The sequence below is a fragment of the Hydra vulgaris genome, chromosome 06 (genome assembly GCF_038396675.1).
Source record: "Hydra vulgaris chromosome 06, alternate assembly HydraT2T_AEP".
Lineage (NCBI taxonomy): Eukaryota > Metazoa > Cnidaria > Hydrozoa > Anthoathecata > Hydridae > Hydra > Hydra vulgaris.
Window position 1 is genome coordinate 58,697,747 of NC_088925.1, and position 15,462 is coordinate 58,713,208.

Here is a 15,462-nt window from a genome sequence, read left to right on the forward strand (position 1 = left end):
ATATATATATATATATATATATATATATATATATATATATATATATATATATATATATATATACCAGGTATATATGTATAAATTATTGAAGAATCATTTAACGACATTGTTTTATTTAAACAATAAATAATGACATTTTTTTGTATAACATTAACAAATGCTTTCGAGTCTTTTCCGTAAACGCACATTCCGAAACGCTCCTTCCGTAAGGAACTATTTCGCAAGTATTCTTTCGAAATGAGTATTCTTTCGAAAATTTGTTTTGCAAGTTTCTTTTTGTAAAGGGTTATTACGGAATTATTTATTTACGCAAGTATTCTTTCGAAATTTGTTTTGCAAGTTTCTGTTTGTAAAGGGTTATTACTGAATTATTATTAATTATTTTTTTCGTATAATACATTACGGAAGGTGAATTTGCGCATGTACAACTTCCGTAATAGTAATTTGAAATGCGGAAGATAAAAATGCGAAATTTTCGTAAGTTTTTGTTTACGGCGAACAACCATAGTTTGTTAATTAAAGATTCAAAAACCTTGCTTATGATAGGAAGAAGACTAAAGGTAGTTAGACAAATCTGGTCGTTTACTAGAATTTTTGAAAATAGGGATAACAGATACCGCTTTCCAGCAGGCTGGAAAACAAGACTCTGATAAACACTTGTTGAATAGTTTAGAAACTATAGACGAAAGTTCTGGAGAGCACTTCTGCAAGACTATAACAGGTATGTTGTCCGGGTCACAAGCTGTAGAATAGTCTAAGCAGGAAATCACTTTAGATACAGAAGCTGGAGTGATACGAATGTCAAGCAATGGATCAACCTGTTTGACGGGTATATCAAGTAGAACGCAATTAGTGGAATCAAGATATTGATGAAAAGTTCTTAGCAAACAATTTACTTTTGTCTTTAGGTGAGGTGACAAAGTCTGAACCATACAAGAGAGGTGGAATAAAAGATTTGCCCTTGGTATTTATACTGTTAAAGATTCTCCAGAAGTCCATAGTGCCTAATTTTTGTGATAAAGTAAGAGATTTCATGACCTGAGAATAGTGGGCTTTGGCGATAGACAAAACCTTTTTACAATGGTTTCTAGCCGTAATAAACAGACGTCTGTTTTCTGGAGAATTGTTTTGCTGATAGATATGGAAGTAACGGTTTCGATTGGCAATTGCAGCTGCAAAATCTGACGAAAACCATGTAGGAGAGTGACCTTTACTCAACCAAGAGCCCCAAGGCAGGAGTGTTTTAAGTCGGAGTTGGTATCTCCTAGCTTTTGGAGATACCAACTCCAAAGGCGTATCCTACAAGGCAGCAGGACATGAAGCAGATTGTTCTGGGTTACATATTACCAGTAGCAGGATAACCTGACCTGACAAAACATACAACAATAACCTTACATAATAATAACAAACAACCTTACATACAATAAGAACTACAAATTTTGTTAACTTTGTAATAAAAAAGCAGATACTCTCAAAAGATCATAAGTTCTTTTCATCAAGAACCGCCTAAACAAATTTTAGATAAAAAAATATTTTTTTAATAATACATATACAAATATTAACTCATAAATACATATATAGTTATTTACTGACATATAAACATACAAACGTATAAATATATATACTTACACATATACACACGTATACATATATAGGCCTAAATTTGCACAATTTTTTTATTTAATCAAATTTGATGAATTTTTTTTTTAATGTAGTTTATAAGTCTCCTAACATTTTTAGTGCTCCTCAACACCTTATACCTACCACGCACAGGTAGTAAATTAAAACCTTTTTTGTTCCCTTGTTGACAAGTTTGTGTTTCAGTTAGATAAACAGATTTCATCTGGATATTGCCAATAATGAAAAACATTATGTTCGGGTTTCAATTTAAATTTTTTAAATATATGTTAATAATGTTAAATTTTATATGTTCAATCTCAAATATTTTAATGGTATAATGATAATGTGCATCTTTTTTAAAATGTTTAAGATGCTTTAAATTGTAATCTTATTGTGGGGCAATTCCACATCAAATCACCCAGTCCATTGAACCATGTGTCTTCCTTTTGTGTTATATTTTGACACATTATTCCTAATTATAAAAAAATATTGCATGCAAAATTTCAGCTAAAAAAGTTTAGCGGTTGACAAGATATTGCAATTTTAATACTGACCTGGTTTCCCATTTTCCTTAAAATAATAAGAAATAAAAATGGCAAAAACATGAAAATGAACATATATAATGTTTTTTTGATGCTGAATTCAATAAATGTACTTAAAATGCTCAAGTATAAAAAGAACATGCATAAAAATTAATAAAACAACTAGTTTCTATAAACCAACTTTGGGGCCCAATATCTCAAAACACCCCCATAAAAATTTTTTTTTTTTTTGCTGTTAATATTTTCAGCTGTTTATAATCTTACTTGGCACAAAAAATCTAACTGGAAAAACAACTAAAACATACGGAACTTTAATTTCAAAGATGTATTACTTTTTCAAGAAATTCCCAAAAAATATTTGTAAATAAAATAAAGTTAATCGTAATTTAAAAAGTTACTTAAATATACAAGATTTGTAAAGGTATCAAAGATGAAAGTTATTTTGACTGTGTTTGTAATAGTTTACAATATTGCTCCCATTTTACTTGTACTTCCTCTATTTCAGCATTTTCACATAGAAACACATAGTTTCTACCAGAACTAGAGCAAACTTGTGGAACAGATAGTTTTTTCAATATGTTGGTGTTTGGAATAAAACAGTAGTCGTCTCTTTCAGGCCAGTTAAAACAGATTGATGGACCATTTGGATGAAGAAACTTAACTTTAGCATCAACTTCTTCTAAGTTGGTTTTAGTTACAATGCCGATCCACCACTTATCATCACAGACTACAGCGACATAACAACCTAAAGTGACAGTATCAAGTAGAGATATGTCTTGTTTCTTTTTAAGATTGTGGATTATTGTATAATTAGTGTCTGTACTACACCTCTTTGCCCCAACCTTGTTATCTCCAAGATGTATAAATTGATGAGAACTACGAGTACCAGGTAGAGTTGTTACACCAGTGTACCTTTCTTTTTGCTCTTCACGTTGCATTGTAAGTCCAATCCCTTTATGTAAATGAAGTTAACAACTTTGATTTTATCAATACAAAATTCATTCATAGCTTCTGATGTGAGAACTTGGTTTCTGTACGGTCGTTTTAAACTTTCTTGTGCTGTTAATCTTTTTACAGTACCACCAATCCTATCGCATGGTGACTTTCCGTGGGAAGTGGCAAAAAAGTTCCATTCAATTTTAAGGCAAAATTCGCTTTCTAGTTGGCATAGATTGTAAAAGCTTTTACAATTTTTGTACTTTCCTGCGCAACCATCAGTAAATAAATGTAATTTGGACAGATTGGAAAATTTTATTTTTAATATTGGTATGATTAGTTGGAATATTTTGTACACATAAGTTACATCACGTATAATGTCATCTGATATAAAACAGTAAGAAATATGTTTCAGTTCACCTTTATCATCTTTATAGTATATGAATAATGGATGTAAAGAACATTGTTGGGTGTTCCAATGATAGCTCTGTATTTCATCTTGGACAACAAAAGCATAATTTTCAGCAAAGTCGCCAATAATGATAATGCTTGATTGATCCATATATTGTTTCAGTTGGTTAAGGTACTGTGATTGAGAGTGAGCTATAAAAGAATGAGCTTGTAGCTTTTCAAAACAAGATGCTAATAGTTCAACAAACGTTGGAACATCAGCTGTTAAACTTAATAGTGTTGCACGGTCAGTAGTTTGCCATTGCTTGTAGTGTATCTCAAAATCATCTTCGTATTCTCCAAAAATCTCATACAAATATTTGGTGAGGGGTTCTTTACCAGGACAATCATCACACTGTGCAAGCATGCATTCTTTGTTTTCTACTGAGCAAACGGTTTTTGAAAGTAAGTCCTTATACTTTAGTGCAATATTTAAAGCATCTACTAGGAATATGGCATTTTGGTGATAAGAACATACACAAACAGAATGTGTACCACATGCACCTGGCAAAATGCACCACTTTGGTCTAAGTGAAGCAAATTTTGAGTAACTTATTTGTATTTCTGGATTGTTTTCTTTGTATAATATATATAGTTCCTTTAAATTACACAAAAGCAGTTTTTTTGTTTATGGACGTTCTTTTAAATGCTAACATAATCTTTTTTTCCAGGCATAGTTCTACATAAATCACTTGAATCATAAAAAAGTTTAACAGAATCTTCTATTTCTATTTGTAAGACTTTCCCTTTATACAAAGGTGAGATGGCCAACAATCCTTTTTTATTAAAAAGTTGTCTAGCCTTTTTTGCTTGTTATTCTGTAACTGCAAAGTTATTTTGTACTTCTAATATTGACCAACTTGGGGGTGCCAGTGTTAGAAGTTGAACAATAGTCCTTTTGTCAGAACATAGAATTTTTTCTTTTATCAAGCTCATAATTTCATCAAAGTTTTCAGCCTTCTTTTTAATGTCATTTGGTTCATAGCACAGTTTTGAGGGAACATTGAATTGACTTTCAGTTTTTCTAGTAAGTTACTTACCATTTCGTTGATGCGCGCAACTTTTCGCTTTCCTTCTGAGAGTATATGTTTTGATGACTTTGAATGAGATTTTAGAGGAGATATATTAAAATTTTCAAGTTCTTCATTGATCTCCTGTCTTTTTGATTTGAATGATGATATTAGAAAATCTTCATCTTGTTCACCCTGACTTTGCTTCTCTTCTTTAAGATCTGCTTTTTTGGCAATCTTTTGCTTACAGGGTTTGCAAAGTTTCTTCCCAGGAGCAATATTTAAGCTACTTCTCATCATGTCTTGTGACTCATTTATCGTAACTACTCTAAGATTTTCTAAAAGTAATTGAATTGTATATATAATTGCATATAGCTTTATGTATTTTGTATATGGTATAATTGTATGTATAGTTGTATATAGCTTATCTGCACAATTGTTTAAAACATTGTTTATGTTTTGGAAAACACAAATTAAAAAAATATATATATTAAAATACTTAAATTCCACTTTTACTTACTTGTAATTTTCTTTGTATGTTTTTTGAATGGATCACAGCATGCTTTCTGCCATATAGAACACATTTTCAAATAATTTGTAGCATGTTTTTCACATAATGTTGTTAAGTTTGATAGTTCAATGTTACAGCGCAATGATATAGCTATTTTTTCTTTGTTGCTTAAAGTTCCAATAACATCTTGTTGGCCTTTGCATGCATCTGATGTCATTAAACCAATAGAACACATCTTATAATAAACTACTTTGTATAAATGTATTTCCTAAAAAAAAAGAGAATTCTCCTACTTAATTAAAAGAATTCTCCTACTTAAATAAAAGAATTTTCCTACTTAATTTTTTGTAAAAAAAAAAATTTATATAGAAATAATTCAAACCTTTTCAGAATCCCACTGTTGTATAATTTTTTACACTGATAGATATTGTTAATTTTCTTTATAGATATATTTATATAAAATTTATATACAAGGTAAGTATGGGTATTAAGGCCCACCTAAAAAAATGGAAATGTAAAGAAATGCTGGTTTTTTTTTGCTACCAGTGATAAAACCAGATAACTCTAATATTTTAATGTCGAAAAAAAGTTTCACAATTTATTTTTTCCCTAAGTTTGGATTAGTAGGCCTTATTACCCGCCGGGCCTTAATACCCACACTTACCTTATATCAAATTGTTAATTTGTTAAAATTTAAATAAAATTTACGAATGCTGTTTTTTAACTGAACTTTTTATAAACTAGTTATTATAAACTTTTACAAAAGTTGTCAAAATTTTAAAAACAAATGCACATCCATATCACACTAATTCAGTTTTTGTATAAAACAAAACAGGATGTTTTTTTCAGTTGTTAAGTTCAAATAACTAAGTTATCATATAATTAAGACTTCCTTAAATATAACAAAATTGTTTTTTTTTTTAAGGAGTCTTTTAACTAAATATAATGTTTTACAGAATTCTATTTGAAAGTTTTTTAAAATAGCTTATTGAAAATTTGATACATCTTTGAAATTAAAGTTCCGCATGTTTCAGTCGTTTTTCCAGTTAGATTTTTTGTGCCTAGTAAGATTATAAACAGCTGAAAATATTAACAGCAAAAAAAAAATTTATTAATAGAAACTAGTTGTTTTATTAATTTTTAAGCATGTTCCTTTTATATTTTAGCATTTTAAGTACATTTATTGAATTAAGCATCAAAAAAACATTTCATATGTTTATTTTCATGTTTTTGCCATTTTTATTTCTTATTATTTTAAGAAAAATGTTTTTTCAGAGTGTTGTGAAAACCGGGTCATTTTAGGAAACCAGGTCAGTATTAAAATTGCAGTATCTTGTCAACCTCTCAACATTTTTAGCTAAAATTTTATATGTTAACTTTTCTTTTTAAGATGCAACAGCAAAAGAGGTTTTTAAAAAATTTGAAGACCCATGGTTCAAAGTTTTTCAAATTTTGGGTGATTTGATGCGGAATTACCCTGTGGCAACATTTTAAAGTAATCTATTTATAATAAAATGATAAAATAATAATTTGTCACAGCGTGTTATTTAGAAATGCTGTGAAATAAATTAAATATTTAATCATAAAATGTATCCCAAGACATTAAATTAGGAATGGAGATTTGTTCCATAATAATCCAAGTACCACATGTTTTAATAAACATATTTGTAAGTATCCTACACTTGGTTGTAAATTGTAAATTTTCATTGTGATATTGATTACATTTTAATTCACAAAGCTATAAAAAGATCTTTTTCGTCAATAATAAAAATACGTGTTGTTGTAACATGTTGTTTAAATGTTATGACCATTTTGTATATATGTTGTTACTATGTGGTATAAGTATAAATTAATATATGTATATAAGTATATGTGTAATATATGTATATAAGTATATAAGTAATATATTATTAAGCTGAGTTTATGTTTATTTTAATTTTATTAAAGTTAAAATGGATGCAAGCACTAAAGAAGAAAATAGCGTTACAAATTGAAACAGAAATTTATAACAAATCATGTTGACGTTTGAATATGAATCGCAGAAAAGTACCATTGTCGAAGGTTATGAATCAAGTTATTGTGTATTAATTGTTTTTTTGTCGCATAAATATGTTTTAAAATTCAAACCTGTTTTTCAAATTTATTCATAAAAATTAAAATTGTCAATAATCATGCGTCTAATTCATTTTGTTGACCTTGAATTAATAAAAAATATGCTAATTTTTAACCAAAAAATTACAGGCGTTTCTGCTAAAAACAATTTTAAATAATTAAGAAGACAGGGTCTTAAAGAAATATATAGGGACTTCAAATAGGATTGCCCAATGAAAATTGAAAAAAATCTCATTCGCGACTCAGTTAGTTAAAAAAGACAAAATCACGGTGTAATAATGGCTAATTGTTGTTCTACCAGTTCTTGTCCTGCACTGGCTAGCCGCTGTTTTGCCATCACAAGCTGGCAACGGCTGGTCCATGAAAAATTCTTAGAGCAAAACGGAGCTTTGCCAACTTCGGCAGCCGTAGCCGGTCCAGCGCGGCAGCATGCACAAGACCAGTGTGGGATTATTATATCCTTGCTGTCTGGGCGGCATTGTAATCAATACTATCTTATATGCTATACTATCTTATTATATGCTATACTATATTATATACTATCTTATATCTTATATTTTCTGTATTTAAAAAATAATAAAATTTTATTTCAACAAAAAACTATATCATGCCCTTTAAATGTTGTGTAACTGGTTGCAAAGGCAACTATGACAAAGAACGTAGAATAAAACTTTTTCGGCTACCAAACAAAAGTTGTAACCCTCAAGAAAGAGAAAGATGGATTCATGCAATACCAAGAGAAAATATTTCAGACAGTCCAAATACATTTAGTTGCGAAAATCATTGGCTAATCAGTTGATTATGAACAGGGCCGTCCCAAACCAAATTATTAGGGGGGGGGGGTTAAACTCCTGGCAATGCCAACTCAAAAAAAAGAAAACAGTGAAATACTGGGCCTTTTTTTAAACACACCTACTTTTTAAGTTTTGGGGGTCTCTGACCCTCTAAATTCTGTACTCCTAGATCATTGAACAACTTAGATAAAGCTCTGATCCGTCCAACGGATTCGCAAAGTTTAGAGCTTGGGTTATCGTCATAACATGCATCGATTCGATGTTTTGAGTGTTGTGTTAATGTACACTGTACATCAACACAACACTCAAAACTATTCATTAACTATTCATAATGGTTTTAAAAATGACAAATTTTCGCTTATTAATTCAAAAAAACTTATTGTTAAAATCTACGTAACTGTACAATGCATTGTACAGTTACATAGATTTTGAGGATAAGTTTTTAAATAAAATAAGCGAAAATTTGACATTTTTAAAACCATCATGAATGGTTATAGCAAGCTTGCCTAAGGCAAGCTATGATTTTGCAAGTAATTTCAGGTAAATTTAATGGAACCCATGTTAAACTTTCTGAACTTGTTGGTCAAAAAATTATAAATATACAAGCCAAATATTTTTGGGTAGAATAAAGTACTTACGTTTTAATAATAAAAGAAAGAAAATGTTTGAAGAATTCACTTTTTTGAGACTTTCGACCACGGAAAAAATATTCTAGCCTGCTGAGCATTAACGGAGTAATAACTATCATATATGAAATTATTTATATCCAACTGGTCAACAATATCTTTTTCTACACCCAATAACACTAAAGAATTCAATCTCTCGTCAGCTATTGTTGATCTAAGATGTGTTTTTATCAGTTTTAGTTTAGTGAATGTTCTTTCATTTGTTGCAACAGTAACTGGAGAAGTCAAGGCTAAACGACAAATTTGATTAGCACATGGTAAAATATGCTTTACTTCTTCTGATTTTTCCTTTAAGGAATTAAATGATGTTTCGTCTTCTTTTAACATATTAAATAATATTTCTAGTTCTTTTTGAACTAAGTCATAATCTTGAAGATTTGCACCTTGACTGGCTGGTGGAAATATTAAAATAGATTTTTGGACATTACCCAAGAAAATATTAAGTTTATTAAATAGTTGAGAAAACAATAGATATAATGGTTCAATAGAAGAAATACATGTTTTTAAATTTTCATTTGTTAGTTTTAAAATGGTATCAAGAACTATTTTAAACTCTTTTCTGTAAAATAAATTCATTGTAAATTCTGTTTGTGTTGTAGAATTACAATCGAATCGTTTAGGAGCTAATCTTCTACGATGATGGTTTCAAAAATCAGCTTCAGAGTCTATTCCAAGTAAGGTGGAAAACTCTTTAGCACTATTAATGAAATTGTTCATTGCATAGTCATCAGAGTTGATTGATGCTAAAATTTTCATTGTGCTGTAATTTAAAGTTATTGCATCAATTATAGATAAATTTTTTGCCTCAAGAGTTTCAGTAAGATACTTTAGTTTGTACATAATGTTCTTCATGAAAGATATAGAAACAATAAAATCAAAAGAAAGTATTTGTTTTCGAAGAGCAAGTGCTTTTGATCTTGTTCCTTTATCAAAACACTCGTTTAATAATAGAATTTCATCAAGGCTTTCAACAGCAGCTTCTAATGAATTCCATACAGCCTTAACACTTTCAGCACGAGCTGTCCACCTGGTTTTTGACAAGTTTCTTAATTGTAACGCATTTTCAATTTTAGAAATTTTCTCATTAAGCAAACCATATCTTTTATTACTTGAGGAAAAAAAGACATAGAGATTTTCTAATATATTAAGAGTACTTCCAATTATACTACTAGCATCACAACTACGTTCTAAAAACATGTTCAAGCGATGGGCTTGGCATGGTATAAACATAATTTTGTGACCAACAAGTTCAGAAAGTTTAACATGGGTTCCATTAAATTTCCCTGACATATTACTTGCAAAATCATAGGATTGAAAGGGTATTAACTCCGGATTTAATAAATTACTTTCTAAAATGTTGACTATTTGTGATGCTGTATCCGAACCAGTTTTATCGTTTCCCTTTTCAATTTCCAAAAGTCGCTCAACAGATTTGCCTTGACTATTAACATATAGGACACATACTGATAAACAATCCTGATGTGATATATCTGGTGTAGTATCAGCAGATACTAAATAAATGTTTGCTTCATGTATCTCTTTTATTATTATGTTACATGTTTCTTTAGCTAGTAGTTCAATAAATTCATTTTGAGATCGTGGTCCTAAGTAAGTAACTTATGTGATCGTAAAGAAGACTCCTCTATCCAGCGTTTCAATAAGGGATTATGCCTAGAGAGTAATTGAACAAACTGCATAAAATTTCCTCCACTTTCGTCACCATCACCTCGAAATGCTAATCCTTGTCGTGATAATGTTCTAGCAATATCAAATAATATAACTACAACTTGTTTATTGAAATCTTTTTCTTATTCTAACTTAATTGCTTCTTTTCTATTTGATACGTTTAAAATAATATCATTATGATTTTCAGTTGTCATAAATTCATAATAATCATGTAACGCTGCTTTATGAGAAAAACAACAAAAATGATGCTGTAATTTACCTAATTTTTTAACTCCACAGCTTTTCATTTTATGCCATTGACAAACACCAGGTTTTACCCATGCTGAATTTTGATAAGATCTTCCTGGACCATTTGAAAATAAAGTACATACAAAACAGTATGCAGAATCTGTCACAATACTATATTCTAATAATGGATATTCATTGTACCATTTAGGATTAAAACTATGTTGTTTAATGTTGATAACTGTAGTATTAACTGGATATTTAGTTAATTTTGGCTGATGTGGCCCTAAAGCAATAAGGTATTGACACTGAGATGCTGTAGCAACCGAATCAAGACTGCCTGAATCATGATTAATTATGTTATCGATAATATTGTTAATCGGTTTGGAACTTTCAGGTGATTTAGAGATTTGTTCCGATAAAATATTTGCATTTTTTAAGAATTCTTTAAAACTTGATTTTATTCTACTAATGACCTAAATGCTTTCCAATAAGAATATCACAGGATTTGGAAATGTCTCAGATTTTAATTTAGACAAAATGGTACCACTCTCGTTTAAGTCTGTGACAATATTTTCTAACTGAACAGCACACGATAATCAATTGACTTCATCATTTTGTATGTCAGGTTCATCTATTCGAGACAATTGAATTGAATTCTCTTGAAATAAATCCTCCTCTAACATTTAAGAATGACATGTTTCATAGTTCTAAATTATATTATACATTATATCATATAAATATAACAAATGTTTTAATTCTAAATCAACAAGTAACTTATATCTTTAATTAAAATATAATAAATGGCAAGTTATAAGGAAATAACTTTAATTAAAAAAGCTTAATAAGTTCAATTAAATTAATCCAAAAGAAGTTATAAAATAAATGCTTTTAATTTTTTAAAAACAATTTTACTATTTTTATCCTTGAATAAGTGATCAGGATACATGAGGGATTTGTTAAAAAAAACATAATAGATTGATTTCTTAAAAAATACATAATGGATTGATTTGTTAAAAAATGCATAAAGGATTAATTGATTTGTTAAAAAATACATAATGTATTGATTGATTTCTTAAATGTTACGTTTTAACTTAAATTAAAACTCAGATGTTTTAAATTATTCCACAACTTTATTAGCATAATTATCGTTGAACTTAATATTACATTAAACCAGGTACATATCGATTCTCGTTTCCCTGCGACTTTGGAAGTTTTAACTGCAGTTTGAAAAGGATTTTCGGGAGCACCATGGTGCTCCCGAAAATCCTTATAAAACACGTTGGTACCAACGTGTTTTATATTTAATGATATCCCATTATGTACTTTTTCTTGGTGTTGTTTTTTAAAATCGTGATTAAATATACTGCCACATTTTAGACATTCAACTTTAAATCTTTTACGTTTTGCCTTCATATTACTTATTCAAGAAATCGTATAACAGAAAGTTAAATATTTTAAAACTCAAGAAAACAAAGCATCAAGTGCAACTTCGTTGTGGTTTTAAAGACCGCAGTTCCTTATGGGATTGAAATGCCTAAAAAGTAATTTTTTTAACGTCACCAAAACGTACCCTATTTTATTCCCGAAAGTCGTAAATATCAAAAAGTATATAATATATTAATATGAAATTTACATTTTTTATTTAAAAAAATATTTAACAAAACTCATACACTAAATGTACAAGCTGGCATCAATGCCAACTCAAATACTAAATGTACAAATGTGCCAACTGACATGCACAAATAACAGCTTTGTGGGAGGGAGGGGGGTTGTTACACCCTCTTCGGGACGGCCCTGATTATGAAACCTGTCAAGTTCACGGTAAAATTCCTCCTTTAAATCCACCAACTATTTTTATCTGTGTATTTTTATACTCCATTGAAATGGATCATAATAAAAATTGTCCTCCAACAAACTATTAGCATGCATGCATTAACATTTGTTGGTAGAGTTTTCACGGTTTTTAATACCGGTATTCAGCTTAATTTTTCCAATACTGAAACCGTTTCCTAATACCAGTTTTTCACGATTTTTAATATTTTAATAATAATAATAACTTTATAAAGATAGCAATTTAAACTAATGTACTTTTTGTATTTAAATTTTATAAATGAATGACGAAAATCAGAAGTTATTTTGTTTTGCTTTTGCAAACCACAAGATTATTAAATTTTCTAGACAGAAGAATTTCACAAAAATCATATGGTTTTGTGAAAAACTTCTGTCTAGAAGTATTTCACAAAACCATATGATTCAGCTAGTGAAGTAAAATGTACCCTGTGCAATTCTTTCATAAAATTCAAAGGTTCGAGCACATCTGGTCTGATTACCCGCATAAGAACTATCCATAGTATAGGGGAGATGGGGGCGCATTGATCGCCGTAGCAGTGTTTTGAAAATTGCGCAGAACCTGAAAGAGATGTAAAAACTTATTAACTACGAAACACATGTAGAACTATCTGGCTTTTGGAATATATAAATATTTTGATTTAAAAAAATGATAAACATGAATAATTTTAACTTTTAAACAACCCTCTCAAAAGATCAATGTACCCCAAACTATGGGGTACTATGATCTCCGACTTGGGGCACATTGATCTTATATGCGTAATATTATCTAAACGTTTAACACTTCTATAACTAAATCTTGTAAATAATTTAGTCAAAGGGTAATATTGTATAACATATAATACATCTAAATTTTTTAATTATTTTTTAAATATAGCAGTTAAACCCACTAGTTTAATTTTTAATTAAAAAATGTATAAATCACAGCAGCTATAAGCTACCCGCTTTATATACGTTTAAAACTTTACAACAACTTGAAATTTATAAGAACTGAAATATAAAGACTGAAATAAGAATACAACTTTTAAGTTTACAAAACTTGTTAAAAGTACAATATTTTGATTAAGAATATTTCATCATTTGTGAAAGTCAAGTTGTGAAGCAGCTTTTGGTTTACATTGTTTTTTATTCCTAAGCAAGTAATTCTTAGTTTCTTTCTTATCTTTTGTGGAGACTTTTTGTCGATTTTTGGTTTGCTTCAAAATTTTCTTTTCTTTTGACAAACGAATTTCATTTCTGACAGGAGTATCAGTCAAGATCCTTGTTTTTAACTGTCTACTTTTAACTTTTTTTTTTCTGGCAGATGCTTTTGGGTTAGGTTTTAAAACCTCAGGTGAGATTATAGAAGCAACACTTGTTGACACTTTGTTTAAAATACTTGTTTCAATATTTACTATAGTTATTTCAGACTCTATGTGATTAACATGTGCTGGTATCATTTCAGATTCCATGTTGTTGACAGGAGTGATAGTAACTGTATCTGGAGCAGCTCTATCTGTATCTGATGATGGTAAATATTCATCATCTTTGAAAATTTCAGAATTGAATGGCTCAATGCCAGCTACTCTAAATCCTGTCTGTATATTAGATGGTGAGAAAGCTTTTGTATACGGTTCTCGAACTATTGAAACAATATCATAAATGGTCATTGGTCTTGGGTTTGAAACCATCCAATTATCACATGCAGAATTGTAAAACCTTTTCAATGGTCCAAAAACAGTTCTATCTAATGGCTGCAATTTATGGCTGCAATGGGGAGGAAAACTTATCATTGTAATTCCGTGTTGAACTGCAAGCTCCAAGCCTTTAACAGAAATATGACTTTCATGACTGTCGAGAAGTAACAAAACTGGAGATTCCTGAGAGTTTGAATATTTAACAAAATGTTTAATCCATTCTATGAAAATTTCTGAGTTCATCCAACCAGAAGGATTTGCAAATCCCACACATCCAGGAGGTCCTTCCTTAATCATGTAATCATGAAACTTTACCCTAGGAAAAATAAATAATGGAGGAATGGAATTTCCAATAGCATTAGAGGCACAACATGCAGTTACCAATGTTCCTCGTTCTGCAGATGTGATTCTTCCAACTTGTTTGCTTCCTCTACAAGCTAAAACCTTTACCGGCTTTTGAACGGTTGTTAAACCAGTTTCATCAACATTATATATACAGTTAGGATTATATTTATATCGATTTCTTACCGTTTTAAGATTTTGAAAAAACTCTCTTACAGTGTGTTTGTTAAAAGCTATTGATCGAGCGAAGCTCGTTGCTTCAGGTGTTCGTAGAGACAACTCTGGTTGTCTTTTCATAAGACCTTGCAACCAATCAATGCCTGCAATTTTATTTTTGATCCATGATGATGGGCATATCTTATTGTTTTTTAAAGCAAATTCATATGCCAATAATCGCGTTGACCTAGTTGAAAGGCCATAGTTCATTTTTGATGCAATTAGTAAATAACTTGATAAACTTTTTTCATCTTCTGCTGTAAAAACTTGTCTATTGTTGTAGTTAGGCTTGAAAGCTTCATTTGGATTAAGCCTCTTTTTACGACAATATCTTTTTAAAGTCATTCTATCTATGTTAAACTGACGTGCTACAACATTCAGTTGTGTTCCTTCTAAAACTTTATTAACAGCTACTTTCATTGTTTCACTTGGTATAACAACTTTATTTGTTTTTTTAATTCTATTTCTAACCATTTTAAGATCTGTAAAAAAATATATCAATAAAAGCATATGTTTTTAATAATTAGCATTTATTTAACATAATAATATTATGTTAAATATTTTTTAATTATTATGTTAAATATTATTCTTTTGATATTATAAAATAATAGTATTATTATTACTAGCTTATAACATAAGTAGATTTAAAAAATGAAATGCTAAAAGCTATTGTTTGTTTATATATAGTTTTTTTTTAAACTATAAATACAATTCCATTCGTTTAACTGTATTGCTTATAAACTAAAACATGGGGCACTTCGTCTTCTATGGGGCACTTTGATCCTCCGATCACTTTGATCCGCAT

The 15,462-nt window shown here is 29.5% G+C and overlaps 3 protein-coding genes across 3 annotated transcripts; all 3 read right to left on the reverse strand.

Moving 5' to 3' along the window:
• Positions 1–2,472: 2,472 nt before the first annotated feature.
• LOC136082026 (ARL14 effector protein-like) lies at positions 2,473–5,333 on the reverse strand. The gene is made up of 2 exons (XM_065800558.1): positions 5,079–5,333; positions 2,473–4,896 (listed from the first exon to the last, which is right to left on the reverse strand). Exons 1-2 carry the CDS (start codon positions 5,302–5,304, stop codon positions 4,481–4,483), a joined length of 642 nt encoding a protein of 213 aa, XP_065656630.1. The 5' UTR covers positions 5,305–5,333; the 3' UTR covers positions 2,473–4,480.
• Positions 5,334–9,306: 3,973 nt separating this feature from the next.
• LOC136081550 (uncharacterized) lies at positions 9,307–11,988 on the reverse strand. Its single transcript, XM_065798875.1, has 5 exons — positions 11,740–11,988; positions 11,270–11,282; positions 10,480–10,912; positions 10,279–10,419; positions 9,307–10,102 (listed from the first exon to the last, which is right to left on the reverse strand). The coding sequence occupies exons 1-5, from the start codon at positions 11,986–11,988 to the stop codon at positions 9,307–9,309; spliced, it is 1,632 nt and encodes a 543-aa protein (XP_065654947.1).
• A 1,511-nt stretch (positions 11,989–13,499) lies between these two features.
• Positions 13,500–15,131, reverse strand: LOC136081551 (tigger transposable element-derived protein 4-like). The gene has a single exon (XM_065798876.1). It carries the CDS (start codon positions 15,129–15,131, stop codon positions 13,500–13,502), a length of 1,632 nt encoding a protein of 543 aa, XP_065654948.1.
• Between the last annotated feature and the right edge of the window lie 331 nt (positions 15,132–15,462).

Bases quoted from the DNA above. Each gene is read 5' to 3' on its own strand.
- LOC136081551 (XM_065798876.1), bottom strand. From the start codon at position 15,131: ATGGTTAGAAATAGAATTAAAAAAACAAATAAAGTTGTTATACCAAGT.
- LOC136082026 (XM_065800558.1), bottom strand. From the start codon at position 5,304: ATGTGTTCTATTGGTTTAATGACATCAGATGCATGCAAAGGCCAACAA. The intron at 4,897-5,078 runs GTAAGTAAAAGT...AATTACTTTTAG, and splicing joins ACATACAAAGAAAATTACAA to AAAATCTTAGAGTAGTTACG.
- LOC136081550 (XM_065798875.1), bottom strand. From the start codon at position 11,988: ATGAAGGCAAAACGTAAAAGATTTAAAGTTGAATGTCTAAAATGTGGC. The intron at 10,420-10,479 runs GTTAGAATAAGA...TGATATTGCTAG, and splicing joins AATAGAAAAGAAGCAATTAA to AACATTATCACGACAAGGAT. The intron at 10,103-10,278 runs GTTACTTACTTA...ATATGTTAATAG, and splicing joins TCTTCTTTACGATCACATAA to TCAAGGCAAATCTGTTGAGC.